General features: G+C 42.2%; 1 protein-coding gene across 2 annotated transcripts in view; it reads left to right on the top strand.

Moving 5' to 3' along the window:
* Positions 1-13483, top strand: part of LOC124545186 (sodium-coupled monocarboxylate transporter 1-like) — a 201826-nt gene extending 188343 nt beyond the window's left edge. For both annotated transcript variants that reach the window (XM_047124046.1, XM_047124047.1), the window contains exon 15: positions 13117-13483. In XM_047124046.1, the coding sequence (XP_046980002.1) occupies positions 13117-13182 (66 nt within the window). In that variant the 3' untranslated portion in view covers positions 13183-13483. The remainder of the gene's footprint in view (positions 1-13116) is intronic.
* The last annotated feature ends 6035 nt before the right edge of the window (positions 13484-19518 follow it).

Below are 19518 nucleotides of genomic sequence, written 5' to 3'. Positions count from 1 at the left end.
TACGGTCAGCCTTTGTGAAAAACGGATGTACCAGCAAGGAAATCGATCGAGCCCTCCATCAAAGAAGAAAAGAAGCCAGACGTTCAGAGCAACAACAGTCACAAACTGGAAAAGTTTTCCTACCGTTCATTAATAAGGTCACGGACCATATCGGCAAAGTTCTGGCCAAGTATGGGATCGAAACAATCATTAGACCCACCAAGAAGATTAAGGAATATTTAAGAACCGCAAAAGACGCTCGACATCCCCTAGCAACACCTTGGGTATAAAAAATTCTATGCAGTTGTGGATAAGTATATATTAGAACAAGAAAAAGAAGTGTAAACATCTTCTTAGCCGAACATAAAAGAAACTGTCGCTTAGGACACATCGAAAAATCAGCCGTAGCTGAGCATGCTTTTCGAGATGGGAATCACGAAATTAAATTTAATGAGACAAGCGTTCTAGCACGAACATCCCATTATCATGCGCGCATGTATAGAGAAGCAATAGAAATTCACAAACGCCATAACAATTTTAATAGAAAAGAGAAAGTTTTAAAGTTGGACAAAATATGGATGTCGATGTTACGCCAGCGGAATGACAATCGATTACTCTTAATCGAGAATGATGACGCCTTCCAAAGATAGGCATACCGTCGGCATCACGTGACGAATGGTGGTGCTCTCTATGCGCTCTATAAATGCTAGAGTACCTGGAGCCTCAGTGGCAGTAGCCGGACGACCTCAGAAGATGTCCCCCCAGCAGATGGAGACGAAACGTCAGGTGGAAATTTTATACATCGACCACGGCCTCTCATCCCGGAAGTTTCAACTAAAGATTACTCACCATGTTCTGAAAACAGCCTACATTTAGTTCTTCCCACTTACATCCGCCATGACGCACTATTTAAGTATTAATCACTAATTTATCTAAATCATCAAAATCTAATGACTTATCACAACACAGAGTCCTAGATCCGTCACTTAGCCTCGCGCCTTCTGAGATATTAGCTACTGTCTCAACTTCAGAGACCTCAACATACGGCTAAGATACCAAAATTCACTTCATTAACATAACGAGAAAAAGAGTCATTTTTGCCTTGTACTCGAGACATGTTTATCTATTATTACTTCCTTTTCACAAGAACCAAGACACTTAAACAAAAGCCCCTTCTCAATATCCCACAACGTTCCCACATTCGCTAATGCTTCAGCAATTACTCTGTCTAGGTCTATGGGACACAGATAAATGATTTGTGACACCACACTATTATCCACCTGCAACACGTTAGCTTGTTCATTTAATTTAACCAACAACCACAGAAATTCAACTAATTATTCAACACCAACAGTGGATAATCTTCATATGCTTCTAAGAGCGGCTATTAGCTTATTTCGCAACTTTCCAAACAAGTTGTTAACTGTCAATTCAGGCCTTTCCTCACTGATGCTGGTGCCAACATCCTCTTCCTCATTACACCAACTCAAGGACAATATCTACTACTGCAGGGGCAAAACTTTGACCAGCAATTTTTGAATTTCATCAAACACCGAGAGGTTTCACTGACAGTACGAATGTCACGTATTCTGTTTGCCAAATGGTCAAGGGCGGTCTGTGTTCAGAACATCGGCCTTCGCCGTGGGAAGACAACTTCGAACCCTGACATATAATTCTGGAGATCCCCCATTATATTTTCACGGAAGAGAATAACTTCACTTACCTCCCCCACTGGCTCGGCTGAAATATTTACTGGCAAAGTGAAGGCAGCCCACAGGCGTTGACAGAGTTTTCCACGTTGCCTTCCTCATCTTTTCACGTATACGATCTTCGTACAGGAGACAGGATTTTCTGAGGCTGGCTACAGTGCTGACTTTCCTTAATCGAATGGTACCCAGACTGAAACACAAAACAAACAACAGCAGAACAAGACCCCGGCCGGCCGGGGTGGCCGAGCGGTTCTAGGCGCTACAGTCTGGAACCGTGCGACCGCTACAATTGCAGTTTCGAATCCTGCCTCGGGCATGGATGTGTGTGATGTCCTTAGGTTAGTTAGGTTTAAGTAGTTTTAAGTTCTAGGGGACTGATGACCTTAGAAGTTAAGGCCCATAGTGCTCAGGGCCATTTGAACCAATTTGAACGTGATCCCGAAAAAAGAAAGTCGAAATCAAACATGAAACACAAATTTGCCGAACGATATGCTGCTACCACTGTAGTGCAGTTTGTATCTTCGCACTCACGAAATCGCAACCACGGTCTGCTACCATTGAAAGAAGGTTTACAATGCATAGGGCTGATAGGAGGGAAGCACTAAGTCTGAACTAGGATACGTAGAATTAATATTTATTTATTTATAAAACAAACATGAAACAGTACATCACTGGTGACAACATACACACTCTGATTTCCAGTTGCAGTTTTATAGAGGAATATCTTCAAAATTTTCCGGCCTCACTGCCATTTAAAGTTGAAGATACAGCCACAGATCAGCAAAACAAATAACCTTACGACAAAAGCAGCAGGTTTAATTCAAATTTGTTCATTAAAACTTTAAAATTGCTAGGAATCTAAGTTCAATAACATGAAAATTTAACTTCAAATACTTGGTTTTAATTTGTTTAACAAGCTAGCTCTAAACTCTTAAATCTTCCTTCAAATTTACTGCAATTACCAAGACTTACTGGCAACATATTAGCTAAAGAATCTACAAACAATCAAAATAGATTACAGAGTTGTTGAAGTTGACAGGCCACAAACAGCATAGGCCATTTTGTTAATTCGATAACGCGACCTGAGGCAACACCATAGGCAGTACAGACAGACTAACAAAAACTTGATCTAAAACCCATGGAAACGATATTAGCACAATGCTAACTTCAAAAAGTTACCATATACAGGGTGAGTCATCTAACATTACCGCTGGATACATTTCGTAAACCACATCAAATACTGACGAATCGATTCCACAGACCGAACGTGAGCAGAGGTGCTAGTGTAATTGGTTAATATAAACCATAAAAAATGCACGGAAGTATTTTTTTTAACACAAACCTACATTCTTTTAAATGGAATCCCGTTAGTTTTGTTAGCACATCTGAACATATAAACAAATATGTAATCAGTGCCGTTTGTTGCATTGCAAAATGTTAATTACATCCGGAGATACTGTAACCTAAACTTGACGCTTGAGTACCACTCCTCCGCTGTTCGATCGTGTGTATCGGAGACCACCGAATTACGTAGGGATCCAAAGGGAACGGTGATGAACCTTAGGTACAGAAGAGACTGGAACAGCACATTACGTCCACATGCTAACACCTTTTTATTGGTCTTTTCCACTGACGCACATGTACATTACCATGAGGGGTGAGGTACACGTACACACGTGGTTTCCGTTTTCAGTTACGGAGTGGAATAGAGTGTGTCCCGACATGTCAGGCCAATAGATGTTCAATGTGGCGGCCATCATTTGCTGCACACAATTGCAATCTCTGGCGTAATGAATATCGTACACGCCGCAGTAAATCTGGTGTAATGTCGCCGCAGGCTGCCACAATACGTTGTTTCACATCCTCTGGGGTTGTAGGCACATCACGGTACACATTCTCCTTTAAGGTACCCCACAGAAAGAAGTCCAGAGGTGTGAGATCAGGAGAACGGGCTGGCCAATTTATGCGTCCTCCACGTCCTATGAAACGCACGTCGAACATCCTGTCAAGGGTCAGCCTAGTGTTAATTGCGGAATGTGCAGGTGCACCATCATGCTGATACCACTTAAGTCGACGCTTTTCCAGTGGGACACACTCTATTCCACTTCGTAATTGAAAGCGGAAACCACGTGTGTACGTTTATCTCACCCCTTATGGTAATGGACATGTGCGTCAGTGAAAAAGACCAATAAAAAGGTGTTAGCATGTGGACGTAATGTGCTGTTCCAGTCTCTTCTGTACCTAAGGTCCATCACCGTTCCCTTTGGTTGCCTACGTAATTCGGTGCTCTCCGATACACACGATCGAACAGCGGAGGAGTGGTACTCAAGCGCCGGCCGGTGTGGCCGAGCGGTTCTAGGCGCTACAGTCTGGAACCGCGCGACCGCTACGGCCGCAGGTTCGAATCCTGCCTCGGGCATGGATGTGTGTGACGTTTTTAGGTAAGTTAGGTTTAAGTAGTTCTAAGTTCTAGGGGACTGATGACCTCAGCAGTTAAGTCCCATAGTGCTTAGAGCCATTTGAACCATCTGGTACTCAAGCGTCAACTTTAGGTTACAATATCTCCGGATGTAATTAACATTTTACAATGCAACAAACGGCACTGATTACGTATTTGTTTATATGTTCAGATGTGCTAACAAAACGGGATTCCATTAAAAAAAAACGTAGGTTTGTGTTAAAAAACATACTTCCGTGCATTTTTTTATGGTTTGTATTAACCAATTACACTAGCCCCTCTCCTCACGCTCGGTCTGTGGAATCGATTCGTCAGTATTTGATGTGGTTTACGAAATATATCCAGCAATAACGTTAGGTGACTCACCCTGTATATGAGAGAGGCGGCGCTAGTAATATTAATATTCAAACACGTCTCTGGAGGTTGATTTTATATCAAAACCTCCCCCTTTCCTTTAAAACATTAAACTAAGACACATATGCTGCAACTGCTTGTAAGGAATCAACTGAGTTAACTTTATGAAGATCTCAGATCCAAAGAAGTAATGGCCTTTAACACATTATTAAAAGCCCTTACTATGACATTTCTACCTAATCTGTGATGTCCCCAAAAATCAGAAAAAGGTCACAGATTTTAAACCATACAAGCACAACTTTCAGGTAACAAGTAGGGCACTACTAGAGCAACACAGCTAGTATAGGGCAAAATGATTTCAGCGCCATAAACGCGCTTCATGGGCAAATCTACAGTAGCAAGGCAGTGCAGCATTTAACACAATCTCCAGTGGGCAACAGCAAAGGCAGAGGATGGCATCAAGCAACGAACCATCCCCAGGACAGGCCACGGCGGGTACAGGCGTGTATAAACAGCCCACGAAGAGCGACAGCGTCTGCTTCGTGACCACTGCCAAACACCATTACAGGGAAGACCCCCGGCAGCGACGTCCAATGCAGAAGCGCCGCCACTGCCCCTCCGCTACGCCAACTCACGGCCCGTGGCCCGTCACGTCCTCTTTTCAAACTGTGGCCGACCAGTCCCAGCGCATCAATCAAACCTCAGCGTTGGTGCAGTAAGGGGGTTACGCATCTAAGTAAGGGTAAATCATTTACGATCTACAGTAAATTTCTGGACACGCATTACAGTGAGGACTACCCTCTCACTTACTTTGGAAAACTGATTTTACTCTAAACTTTAATCACTTCAACAATTAATAAAATTAAATGTTGAAATAAAGACCCTCAGTTTTGGGTTCACGTGCAAGGAATAGCTGGTACCCGTGGTCTAGGGGTAGCGTCTTTGATTCATAATCAAAACGTCTTCAGTCCCGGGTTCGATCCCCGCCACTGCCTAAATTTTGATAAATAATCAGCATTGGCGGCCGAAGACTTCCGGCATAAGAACTCAGCCTCATTCTGCCAACGGCCTTGTCAAAGAGGGCGGAGGAGCGGATAGAGGTTCAGGGCACTCTCTTGTCCTAGGGGTGGGAAATTGCCCCTAAAGGCGGAAGAATCAGCAATGATCAACGGCATGAGGATGCAGAAGGCAATCGAAACCACTGCACTAAAGACACGTAACGTGTATCCACAGGACATGTGGCCTGTAATTGAAGAAGTGTCACGATGATCTCTCCATTGGCAAAAGATTGAAAAATAGTCCCCCATTCGGATCTCCGGGAGGGGACTGCCAAGGGGGAGGTTACCATGAGAAAAAGATTGAATAATCAACGAAAGGATAACGTTCTACGAGTCGGGGAGTGGAATATCAGAAGCTTGAACGTGGTAGGGAAACTAGAAAATCTGAAAAGAGAAATGCAAAGGCTCAATCTAGATATAGTAGGGGTCAGTGAAGTGAAGTGAAGTGGAAGGAAGACAAGGATTTCTGGTCAGATGAGTATCAGGTAATATCAACAGCAGCAGAAAATGGTATAACAGGTGTAGAATTCGTTATGAATACGAAGGTAGGGCAGAGGGTGTGTTACTGTGAACAGTTCAGTGACTGGGTTGTTCTAATCAGAATCGACAACAGACCAACACCGACAACGATAGTTCAGGTAGACATGCCGACGTCGCTAGCTGAAGATGAACAGATAGAGAAAGTGTATGAGGATATTGAAAAGGTAATGCAGTATGTAAAGGGGGACGAAAATCTAATACTCATGGGCGACTGGAATGCAGTTGTAGGAGAAGGAGTAGAAGAAAAGGTTATAGGAGAATATGGGCTTGGGACAAGGAATGAAAGAGGAGAAAGACTAATTGAGTTCTGTAACAAGTTTCAGCTAATAATAGCGAATACCCTGTTCAAGAATCACAAGAGGAGGAGGTATACTTGGAAAATGCCGGCAGATACGGGAAGATTTCAATTAGATTACATCATGGTCAGACAGAGATTCCGAAATCAGATACTGGGTTGTAAGGCGTACCCAGGAGCAGATATAGACTCAGATCACAATATAGCAGTGATGAAGAGTAAGCTGAAGTTCAAGACATTAGTCAGGAAGAATCAATACGCAAAGAAGTGGGATACGGAAGTACTAAGGAATGACGAGATACGTTTGAAGTTCTCTAACGCTATAGATACAGCAATAAGGAATAGCGCAGTAGGCAGTACAGTTGAAGAGGAATGGGCCATCACAGAAGTTGGGAAGGAAAACATAGGTAGAAAGAAGGTAGCTGCGAAAAAACCATGGGTAACAGAAGATATACTTCAGCTGATTGATGAAAGGAGGACGAACAAACATGTTCCGGGAAAATCAGGAATACAGAAATAATAGTCGCTGAGGAATGAAATAAATAGGAAGTGCAGGGAAGCTAAGACGAAAAGGCTGCAGGAACAATGTGAAGACATCGAAAAAGATATGATTGTCGGAAGGATAGACTGAGCATACAGGAAAGTCAAAACAACCTTTGGTGACATTAAAAGCAACGGTGGTAACATTAAGAGTGCAACGGGAATTCCACTGTTACATGCAGAGGAGAGAGCAGATAGCTGGAAAGAATACATTGAAAGCCTCTATGAGGGTGAAGATTTGTCTGAAGTGATATAAGAAGAGACACGAGTCGATTTAGAAGAGATAGGGGATCCAGTATTAGAATCGGAATTTAAAAGAGCTTTGGAGGACTTACGGTCAAATAAGGCAGAAGGGATAGATAACATTCCACCAGAATTTCTAAAATCATTGGGGGAAGCGGCAACAAAACGACTATTCACGTTGGTGTGTAGAATATATGAGTCTGGCGATATACCATCTGACTTTCGGAAAAGCGTCATCCACACAATTCCGAAGACGGCAAGAGCTGACATACGCGAGAATTATCGCACAATCAGCTTAACAGCTCATGCATCGAAGCTGCTTACAAGAATAATATACAGAAGAATGGAAAAGAAAACTGAGAATGCACTAGGTGACGATCAGTTTGGCTTTGGGAAAAGTAAAGGGACTAGACAGGCAATTCTGACGTTACGGCTAATAGTGGAAGCAAGGCTAAAGAAAAATCATGACACTTTCATAGGATTTGTCGACCTGGAAAAAGCGTTCGACAGTATACTAAAATGGTGCAAGCTGTTCGAGATTCTGAAAAATGTAGGGGTAAGCTATAGGGAGAGACGGGTCATATACAATATGTACAACAACCAAGAGGGAATAATAAGAGTGGACGATCAAGAACGAAGTGCTCGTATTAAGAAGGGTGTAAGACAAGGCTGTAGCCTTTCGCCCCTACTCTTCAATCTGTACATCGAGGAAGCAATGATGGAAATAAAAGAAAGGTGAAAGGATATCAATGATACGATTCGCTGATGACATTGCTATCCTGAGTGAAAGTGAAGAAGAATTAAATGATCTGCTGAACGGAATGAACAGTCGAATGAGTACACAGTATGGTTTGAGAGTAAATCGGAGAAAGACGAAGGTAATGAGAAGTAGTAGAAATGAGAACAGCCAGAAACTTAATATCAGGATTGATGGTCACGGAGTCAATGAAGTTAAGGAATTCTGCTACCTAGGCAGTAAAATAACCAATGACGTACGGAGCAAGGAGGACATCAAAAGCAGACTCGCTATGGCAAAAAAGACATTTCTGGCCAAGAGCAGTCTACTAATATCAAATACCAGCTTTAATTTGAGGAAGAAATTTCTGAGGATGTACGTGTGGAGTACAGCATTGTATGGTAGTGAAACATGGACTGTGGGAAAACGGGAACGTAAGAGAATCGATGCATTTGAGATGTGGTGCTATAGACGAATGTTGAAAATTAGGTGGACTGATAAGCTAAGGAATGGGGAGGTTCTACGCAGAATCGGAGAGGAAATGAAAATGTGGAAAACACTGATAAGGAGAAGGGACAGGATGGTAGGACATCTGCTAAGACATGAGGGAATGACTTCCATGGTACTAGAGGGAGCTGTAGAGGCCAAAAACTGTAGAGGAAGACAGAGATTGGAATACGTCAAGCAAATAACTGAGGACGTAGGTTGCAAGTGCTGCTCTGAGATGAAGAGGTTAGCACAGGAAAGGAATTTGTGGCGGGCCGCATCAAACCAGTCAGTAGACTTATGACCAAAAAAGAAAAAAAAAAAAAATTGGAATAGGAACCTAACATACAGTAGGTAACGTGATGTAAGTCAATCATGTATGCCAGACACACATTAACTTGATGATCTTATGTCGCTATTGACTGGGAGACATCGTTTGATACTTTGTTTGTCCGGCTGCGGAGCCAGTCTCTGTATTTGACGCCACTTCGGCGACTTGTAGGTCTTTGTGATTAAGATGAGATGCAATGATTGAAGAAAATCTCCAATCCTGATGAGAATCGAATCTGGGTTTCACAATCTGACGCAGAAATGCTAACCACTAGATACGAGCTGTGGACATTAGTTTAATACTTCCATTAATCAACTGCCACCTAAACACTGGTTCGTTTAACATAAAACGCTAATAACACTTATATGCACTTATTGGTGACAGAGAAATAATACAAAGGTAGCCACAACATGCCACATTGTCACATACCAGTAACATTTCCTCCTGAGACTCATTTAAGATAATTTGGGGGTAATTTAGCCTCTCTCTCACGACTATTTGTCTTCTTCAAGACTAATGACAGTCCTATAGTTGGTGCATTAACTCTCACTTATCCACCTTTTCCTTTTACGCGTTTTTACCTCCTACGCTGTGAGGGACTTGCCGTCACCTCTTGCTATCAACCGCATTTATGATCCCCCATGTATGAACCATTGAGGTTGGACAGAATGCTTCTCAGTTTTACATACAAAAGGAAATACATTTCCTAGTAACAGCTGTGAAATACATCCGCAAACATGTAAGTGTACAAAATTAAGAAAACAGTAATATTTACATACATGAATACAGGCTTTTTTCTGTGGCTTCACCTGGTATGCATACAACAAATACGTTAAACACACCAACTTCTCCTTCACTCTGTGTCATCTCCTTCCTCCACATGCCTGTCCACCTCATCTTCTCACCCCCATCTGTCTACCTCCTCCTCCCCACTCTGTCTTTTCATCTCCTTCATCTCTTTTTGTCCATGTCCTCCATCCTTCTCTCCCTCTCTCTCTCTAATCAGATCTTCCTCCCCCCTCCCTCTGACTATATCCTCCTCCTCCTCCTCCACCCTCTTTCTATCTCTGCCTCCTCCCTTTTCCACTTGCTCACTGCCCCTTTACACCTTCCACCTACCCATTCACAACCCATGCCTCCCCCCTGCCTCTACAGTTTCTGCTCCCCATCGGTATGCTCATTCTCTCCTCTATCCATCTCAATCTGTCCCCATGCATGGTCATCAGCACGTGTATCCCCTGCAGTACAGTTCAATAAAACAGGCCAATACTATTCCAACAACGTCTGTTCTGCAGGGGAAGGCACATCAGAGTCTTAAAAATACGAGGGCGGTTCAGAAAGTAACCTCCGATTGGTCACAGTGCGGGTTGTGGGGGGAGTACCGACCCCATCTGTGAGTTCACGCACTCAACAGGTCAGTCGGCATCAAGCCGTGGTCGAGTGAACGTCGTACCTGCGCTAGTTTAGTTTTTGTGGCAGTTTGAAATGTGTGCTGCAATAGAAAACCCCGCCAAATGTGAAGTGCGTGCTGTCATAAGGTTTTTTACAGCCAAAGGATATTCTGCAACAGCTATTCATCGTGAGCTTTGTGCCGTGTACGGACCAAGAGTTATGAGTGAAGGAGTTGTCCGTGAATGGGTACGTTTATTTAAAAGTGGACGAGAAAACGTTCATGATGAAGAGAGGAGTGGTAGACCATCATTGGTGACTGACGAACTCGTTCAGACAGTTGATGCAAAAGTTCGTGAAAATCGACGTTTCTCAATGTCGGAGTTGTCTACTGGTTTTCCACAGATTTCTAAGACTCTCTTGTACGAGATAGTGACAGCAAGATTGGGTTACCATAAGTTCTGTGCACGATGGGTGCCCAAAATTCTTACCGACCACCACAAAACTCAAAGAATGGTCTCTGCATTAGACTTTCTGTCACGTTATGAGGACGAAGGAGAACCATTGTTAAACAGAATCGTGACTGGTGACGAAACCTGGATTAAGTACGTGAACCCTGAGACAAAAGAACAATCAAAGATGTGGGCACATTCAAATTCGCCTACCAAACCAAGAAAAGCCTCGCAAGATTTTTCTGCCAGAAAACTGATGGCAACGGTGTTTTGGGATGCCAAAGGGGTGTTGTTGGTTGAATTCATGGAACGTGGTACGACCATTAATCAAGACGTGTACTGTGAAACAACAAAAAAGTTACGACGGGCTATACAGAACAAACGCCGTGGTATGCTGACTTCCGGTATCGTTTTTTTGCACGATAACGCCCGTCCTCACTCTGCTCACAGAACAACAGCCCTTCTTGAGTCCTTCAAGTGGGACGTTATCAACCATCCACCTTACAGCCCAGACCTGGCGCCAAGTGATTATCACCTCTTCAAGCATTTGAAGAAATGGCTCGGGTCACAGCGGTTTGATGACGACGAAGAGCTCAAAGATGCGGTCACAGGCTGGCTCTAGGCACAAGCGGGTGATTTTTATGCAGAAGGAATTTCAAAGCTTGTGAAGAGATACGATAAGTGCCTCAATCGCTATGGAGACTATGTAGAAAAATAGTGCAAAGATGTAGTTGTAAGATGTATATATTAAAATATTTTTATTTAACTTGATGTATTTTTTTAAATCAACCGGAGGTTACTTTCTGAACGGCTCTCGTAATTCTTTTGTCCCTGATGTACAGACCACCATGCAAAGCTTGTTGATAAACAAGGCTGAAACTACACCAACACAATTTTCATGCAGGGCTGCGTAAATATCAGAGCCAAAAACAGTTTCTTGCCCCTCACATCTATGATGCCCTGCAAAACACGTTCATTTTGCAGGCCAATACTGTTTCCACACAACATGATTGTCGTAAAGGGCAGCAAAGATAAGTGTCAGTAATGTTGGATCATAGACATACAATATTGCAACCATAGACACGTAAGTGCTGAGCAAGAGTGTGAGGGATTATTAAAAATTAGTGCAAAGGCAAAGAAAACTTCGTCACTGATTAATTCGGCATCTAATTGAAAAATGAATTCTGAACAAAAAGAGAAAATTAACTTTAGGAGAGCAATGCGAGAAGCATTGAAAGAATCTGGCAGTAAAACTTAGGCAACCAACCTGACTAAAGAGCGTAAGAAATCTTCGTCTCATATAAAGTCATTATATGGATCTAAATCATTTATTCAGTAGCTCAGTGACCACAATGACGCCGAAACGGAAGAACAGAGAGAAGGCCAAAACCTGAATTCAGTATTCCGAAATTGTTTTACCGCGGAAGGTCGTCCGTTAAGGCCGAAATGGCAGTGTATTAGATAAGAGATTACAGGAAATAAAATTAACTACAGTCGCTCAGAGCTTCCCGTGAGAGTCTACAGAGATTACGCGAGTGACATTTATCCCCTTCGTTTATCGTAGGGTGCTTGACCAATGAAAGCTACCAAGGATTGCACGAAAGCATATGTCGTTGCTGTTGTTAAGAAGGGTTGTCAAACTGGTGCACGTAATTACACTCCTACATCACTGAAGTCAGTCTGCCGTAGCAATATGGCACATTTTCTATGCTCATGCACCATGACGTTTCTGGAGAACAGAAATATCCTTTATAAAAGCGAACATGTATTTCGTCAACAGCGATCTTGAGAAACATATCTCTCTTTGTCCATCCTTGATATCAGATATTTGTACAGGAAGACACTCAAATGGATGCCACTCTCCTTGACTTGTGGAAAGCGCGTGATATTGCTTCGCAGTGTTGTTTGATGAACAAAATACAATATCGGACCAGATTTGTCGGTACATTCACAGCTTTCTAATAAGCAGCACTCAATATATTTTTATTAATGGGGCGAAATAGATAGATTTAAAGGTAATCTCGCGAGTACCCCAAAGGGAGTGCTATGGAGCTATTACAGCCTGCAGTACAGTTAAATGACTTATTGGATAACGTCAGCAGCTCCAGGAGGATTTTCGTAGACGATGCTGTTTGTTATAGGATTTGAAATGCCAGAAGACTGAAGTGAAACACAGTAATTCGAGCGGGTGATCGGCGATTGGTATAAGGACGGGCTTTTGACCCTGAACGTAATAAATGTAGCCAGTCTGTGATCACAAAGCATTTACATCATCACTGAATAAAAATAAAGGTACCAAAATATTTCTGCGTAGCAAGAGTGACAGATACAGATTTAAGTTTAGTTGAGCGACCAACACAAACAATACATCTCAAGGACCGAAAATGTTGAGTGTCAGTGGACATGCAAAGTAAACACCAGGATGACGTATTTTTTTGGTGCCCACGTCGCCTAACATTTTTTTGAGATCTTTCCGTGTTTCACGACCACATGTAAGCGTACTGCAAATTTATTATTGTACACTAACCTTCTTCCTCTGTTTTCAGGCTGTGAAGATGCAGATTATCCTTGCTGACAATGAAAAGGCGAAAGAAGCTAAAGAAGAACCGTGAAGCCTCATCTACATACTGTGCGTCTCCCTCAGAAGCAGAGCGTAATGACGCAAAAGGACGGACACCTACTGCAGAAGCGCAGAAAACTGTGCTGGACTCTCTCACAACGAAGAACTGTTAATTTATTGCATTTACTGGACGCATTTCACCCCTGATTAATATGTATCCACTGCAATGTAACAACATGAGTTAATATGTATCCTGGCGCTGTCTCTCAACAGTAAGGAAATATACAACTAGGTTATGTACGCTGTTGAGAGAATGAAATGTAATAAAGCAATAACACAGTTTTACCATGATAGTTTTCATCTTGAGTTCATTTCTATTGCCCAAACATGTCATTCCTGAAGTACGAGATGGTGCTGGTTCTGCACATGAAGTTTGAAATGGGACATAACTGGAATATGGAATAACAAAATTAATCTTATCTGATACGTGGAGGACATGTAATGAATTGTTCAAAAATAATTGTTTTTACCTTGTTATATTAACGATGTACAATTAGTCATCCATGATGTTGGCTCATTATTTACTCTTTTATATGTAACTAGTGAATTGCGATAACCACAATAGCAAATATAAAAAAAATGGAAAAGCTAGTAGCAATGAATACTAAGAATGCAATACACATCTGTATCGGCATAATCCAATTGAGTGACTCTAATAAAATACACAGATACAGCTGAATATTGCATAATGCAGTTTTTAACATTCATTAAAGCCGTGCCATAATGTACACTCCTGGAAATGGAAAAAAGAACACATTGACACCGGTGTGTCAGACCCACCATACTTGCTCCGGACACTGCGAGAGGGCTGTACAAGCAATGATCACACGCACGGCACAGCGGACACACCAGGAACCGCGGTGTTGGCCGTCGAATGGCGCTAGCTGCGCAGCATTTGTGCACTGCCGCCGTCAGTGTCAGCCAGTTTGCCGTGGCATACGGAGCTCCATCGCAGTCTTTAACACTGGTAGCATGCCGCGACAGTGTGGACGTGAACCGTATGTGCAGTTGACGGACTTTGAGCGAGGGCGTATAGTGGGCATGCGGGAGGCCGGGTGGACGTACCGCCGAATTGCTCAACACGTGGGGCGTGAAGTCTCCACAGTACATCGATGTTGTCGTCAGTGGTCGGCGGAAGGTGCACGTGCCCGTCGACCTGGGACCGGACCGCAGCGACGCACGGATGCACGCCAAGACCATAGGATCCTACGCAGTGCCGTAGGGGACTGCACCGCCACTTCCCAGCAAATTAGGGACACTGTTGCTCCTGGGGTATCGGCGAGGACCATTCGCAACCGTCTCCATGAAGCTGGGCTACGGTCCCGCACACCGTTAGGCCGTCTTCCGCTCACGCCCCAACATCGTGCAGCCCGCCTCCAGTGGTGTCGCGACAGGCGTGAATGGAGGGACGAATGGAGATGTGTCGTCTTCAGCGATGAGAGTCGCTTCTGCCTTGGTGCCAATGATGGTCGTATGCGTGTTTGGCGCCGTGCAGGTGAGCGCCACAATCAGGACTGCATACGACCGAGGCACACAGGGCCAACACCCGGCATCATGGTTTGGGGAGCAATCTCCTACACTGGCCGTACACCACTGGTGATCGTCGAGGGGACACTGAATAGTGCACGGTACATCCAAATCGTCATCGAACCCATCGTTCTACCATTCCTAGACCGGCAAGGGAACTTGCTGTTCCAACAGGACAATGCACGTCCGCATGTATCCCGTGCCACCCAACGTGCTCTAGAAGGTGTAAGTCAACTACCCTGGCCAGCAAGATCTCCGGATCTGTCCCCCATTGAGCATGTTTGGGACTGGATGAAGCGTCGTCTCACGCGGTCTGCACGTCCAGCACGAACACTGGTCCAACTGAGGCGCCAGGTGGAAATGGCATGGCAAGCCGTTCCACAGGACTACATCCAGCATCTCTACGATCGTCTCCATGGGAGAATAGCAGCCTGCATTGCTGCGAAAGGTGGATATACACTGTACTAGTGCCGACATTGTGCATGCTCTGTTGCCTGTGTCTATGTGCCTGTGGTTCTGTCAGTGTGATCATGTGATGTATCTGACCGCAGGAATGTGTCAATAAAGTTTCCCCTTCCTGGGACAATGAATTCACGGTGTTCTTATTTCAATTTCCAGGAGTGTATTAATAATCAATTATGTGGAGAAAAATAAAAATCTGATTACACTGGGATCAGAACACAAATCGAGATTCGTAACAAGATCTACAACAAGTATTTATATCTCATTACTTAGTCATTATTTTGCATTGTTAGTATTTCTGAATTCATATCAGTGTTACGGTTTCACTTACCAGAATTCATCGATTTTACTCAATTAACACCATAATTATTGCACAATGAATAAGTCGAAAAATGTTACCACAGCAAAGAAATCACATTTTTATATGTAAGACAATTGAAGTCAACGATCGGGTCAACAGTAAAAGAAGTAAATGAATAAATGAAAACACAAGAGGAAAAATAAGGAGACATGCTTTTGGTAAACAAAATAGAATTTTCAGAACTTAATTTCTCATCTGTCTCAAAAGGAAAGTATGGGTATTAACATTTTCCCCATAGTTTTTAATGCGAAAACCATTAAAAAAGAGGACTGTGAATTTTTTTGATAAGTACTTGGAGAGAGAGAGAAAACAAAGGAATAACGATATACACTGGAGTAGAAGATGTCATATGACTGCAATGAAGATGAAAAGTGTGTGGAAAGGACATGTAGTCCGAAGACTGCTTGGTAAATGGGTCAACGAAGTTCTTGCTGTATTCCAAGAGATACGAAAGGTCGAGGTGATTAGTGAGTATGATAGAAGGTAGCTGAATGACACTAGAAAACTTGCATTAACAACATGGATCCACATATATGAATACTCTAATACACGCTAAACAGACTTGAACTCACAGTCGATTTCCAACTGCTGATGATAATGGTGGAGAGAGACAGTGTGAGGTTTGACTGAGGGTACATTTGTTTTCTCGCTGAAATATCGACACACATACGTTATGAATGTAAATGGTTTCCACCAGGGTATTACATAGCATAGTTATACTGTAGCACTATGTGTAGTGTTGTATTCTACAAACGATACTACCTCAGCTGTGCCATGTTGACCCCTGCGACACATGGTGATTTTACCTACAGTTCTTGCAAAACTGCCACTTCATTTTTGTACTAATCCATGGTACGTCCTGGCACAATTTAGTAAGAGTTTTCTCATTAAATGTACGCAGTGTTTGTACACGCGGTATAAGAAATCTACACGTAACAACGAATGGTCTGTCACACTTGGTAACAGTACCGTATTGCTATATTAGAATGCCCATAGAGGTACCAGTTAAAACTGACCCATTTCCAATTTGTTCAGTTTTGCCATTTATATGCTTGTATAAAAGGAAAAGGAAATTATTGGCATAGCATGAAGACAGCATATCGTATTTCAAACGAAATCTGAACAACTACTATCTCTGTTCTGGTTACTAAAAATTATATGCTTATATTGTAGCCTTTCCATATCCATATAGTATACCCTATCATATCTTAAGATGGAGGTAGATCTTTTGCCTTTTTAAAATGCGACCTTCACGAAATATTGATATTTACCCTTTCTTTTCTTACCACGTGAATAAAATAACAAGGATCTACCTACTCGCACGTTAGAGATACTGTGAATGGGAAACAGTCAACTTGTTAAGAAATTTTTGTAGGTAACTGTTTATAGCTGTCGAGTACTGAAAGAAAAGCATTTTGAATTGCTGGATGTATGTATGCCTTTTTCTTCTCAACCGGTTTCATTTTCAGCAGTTATCATCATAGATGACTATAAAGGAAGGAAAAAAAATGTAATTTATACAGAAGAGATTTCTAGAAACAGGAAACAAATACTTATTCAGAAAAAAAAAATGGCTCTGAGCACTATGGGACTCAACTGCTGTGGTCATTAGTCCCCTAGAACTTAGAACTACTTAAACCTAACTAACCTAAGGACATCACATACAGCCATGTCCGAGGCAGGATTCGAACCTGCGACCGTAGCAGTCGCACGGTTCCGGACTGCGCGCCTAGAACCGCGAGACCACCGCGGCCGGCATTCAAAACAAAAAAGATTATTAAAATGGAGATAAAACAATCTTAAGTGGAGGTGTTAACTCATAAAGCCATAATATGGCAAGCATAATAGTACCATTTTGAAATCTTGAAGTACAATATAAATCCTGTTTTTCCGTTAGAGACGTTTAGATTAGTAATAAAAATGAAATATCACCCGTATTGCTTCTTCTATAGAGAGACAACAGTACAAACCAACATGTAACTACAGTGTGATGTGCCGGCCGTTGTGGCCGAGAGGTTCTAGGCGCTTCAGTCTGGAATCGCGCAATCACTACGGTCGGAGGTTCGAATCCTGCCTCGAGCATGGATGTGTGTGATGTCCTTAGGTTAGTTAGGTTTAAGTAGTTCTAAGTTCTAGGGTACTGATGACCTCAGATTTTAAGTCCCATAGTGCTCAGAACCATTACCATTTGCATTATCCACAAAAGGAATATCTGTAAGTATGAACCAAAGTAATCAAATTATGGCTAATCTTTAGACAAAAGGCCCGACACAAAATGTACTAGACACATTTATCAAACCTGGATCTAATGTAACTACTAAATCAGACATTGGGCAATACATGTTGTTAATACGTCCACCTCACTTAAGAACATCATCACTTAAATGAAATAGTCGGTGACAGAGACTGTAATCAACATTAAAAGACGCCCAGGAAAAAGATTATCGTTGTATATAGGCTACTTACCATCAAGACTTACAGTTTATATAAGTAAATTTATTTTAAACTAAAATTATATACGAAGTTCTAAAAGTAATGTATCTATCTAATTACAGCAGGGCACAGTCAAAAAGTATATAAAGAAAACCATCTTATTACTGTTGGTCGTTAAGATTACTTTACAACATTGCATGAACCAGGTTAAGTGTAGACCATTCAAATAACACATAAAATTTATTAACATGTTACAAATATAAAACATCATCACAGGTACACCACAGCAGCATTTGTGGGTATGTATATATTCCTCCAGGAGCCATTAGGTCTGGAAATAGCCTATTATCGTCAGAAACTAAATGGGGTTACGTGGGCATTTTAAATTAATCAAGCACAGTACCATATATACAATCCATAAATGAAATATATATGAGTATATATATACAGTGAGACAGACCAGGAGCGATCGCTTCAGTAACAGAATAACAGGTCTACTGATTACTTCCACTTCTGAAGTGCTTGCCTCACCTTTCATGGACCCGTTATATACATTGTTGCTCGTGATAGCAAACAGTTTTTGTCAGCTACTGATCAGTAATGCTCTGAAAGCTCAGTAGCTGAGTACTTGCCAAGAGTAGCGGAGTCCCGATTTCAAATTCCGGTCTTGCATGAATTGTAAGTCAGTTATTAGGATAGTTGATGACTGGACGCGCACTTAGTTTATGTATCAGCCGATAGAGGACAGTATTGGATAGGGGACTGTGATTGGAATCTTAGAAGTCTTAATGTTGTGGGGAAACTAGAGACGCTGAAACAGGTGATAAACACGCTAAAGCTAGACTTTGTACGCATTAGTGAGGTGTGTAAGTAGGCTGTTTAGGTTTTTATGTTGGTAACGCCACGTAGCGCTCTGTATGAAAATCACTGACTGTGCTGTATGAAGTCTGTGGCTGGCGTGCATTGTTGGAAGATTCGTTATTGTAGTGTTTGGCAGTTGGATGTGAACAGCGCGTAGCATTGCGCAGTTAGAGATGAGCCACCAGCAGTGGTGGATGAGGAGAGAATTTTGAGAGCGGACGATCTGGACGTGTGTCCATCAGAAAGAGTAAATTTGTAATATTGCATATCATGAACTGATATATATGTGATGACTTTTGAACATTATTGAGGTAAATACATTGTTTGTTCTCTATCAAAATCTTTCATTTGCTAACTATGCCTATCAGTAGTTAGCGCCTTCAGTAGTTAGAATCTTTCATTCAGTTGGCAATATTGGCGCTCGCTGTATTGCAGTAGTTTGAGTAACGAAAACTTTTGTGAAGTAAGTGATTCATGAAAGGTATAGGTTATTGTTAGTCAGGGCCATTCTCTTGTAGGGATTATTGAAAGTCAGATTGCGTAGCGCTAAAAATATTGTGTGTCGGTTTAGTGTTGATCAGAATAAGTAAAGAGAGAAATGTCTGAGTACGTTCAGTTCTGCTCAGCTGTTTGAAAATCAAATAATTTAAGAGGTTAACCAGTACAGTAATCCATAAATTTTTC

The sequence above is a fragment of the Schistocerca americana genome, chromosome 8, assembly GCF_021461395.2.
Source record: "Schistocerca americana isolate TAMUIC-IGC-003095 chromosome 8, iqSchAmer2.1, whole genome shotgun sequence".
Taxonomy (NCBI): domain Eukaryota; kingdom Metazoa; phylum Arthropoda; class Insecta; order Orthoptera; family Acrididae; genus Schistocerca; species Schistocerca americana.
The sequence above is the reverse complement of the archived record's forward strand: the minus strand, read 5'-3'. Positions and strand labels throughout refer to the sequence as shown.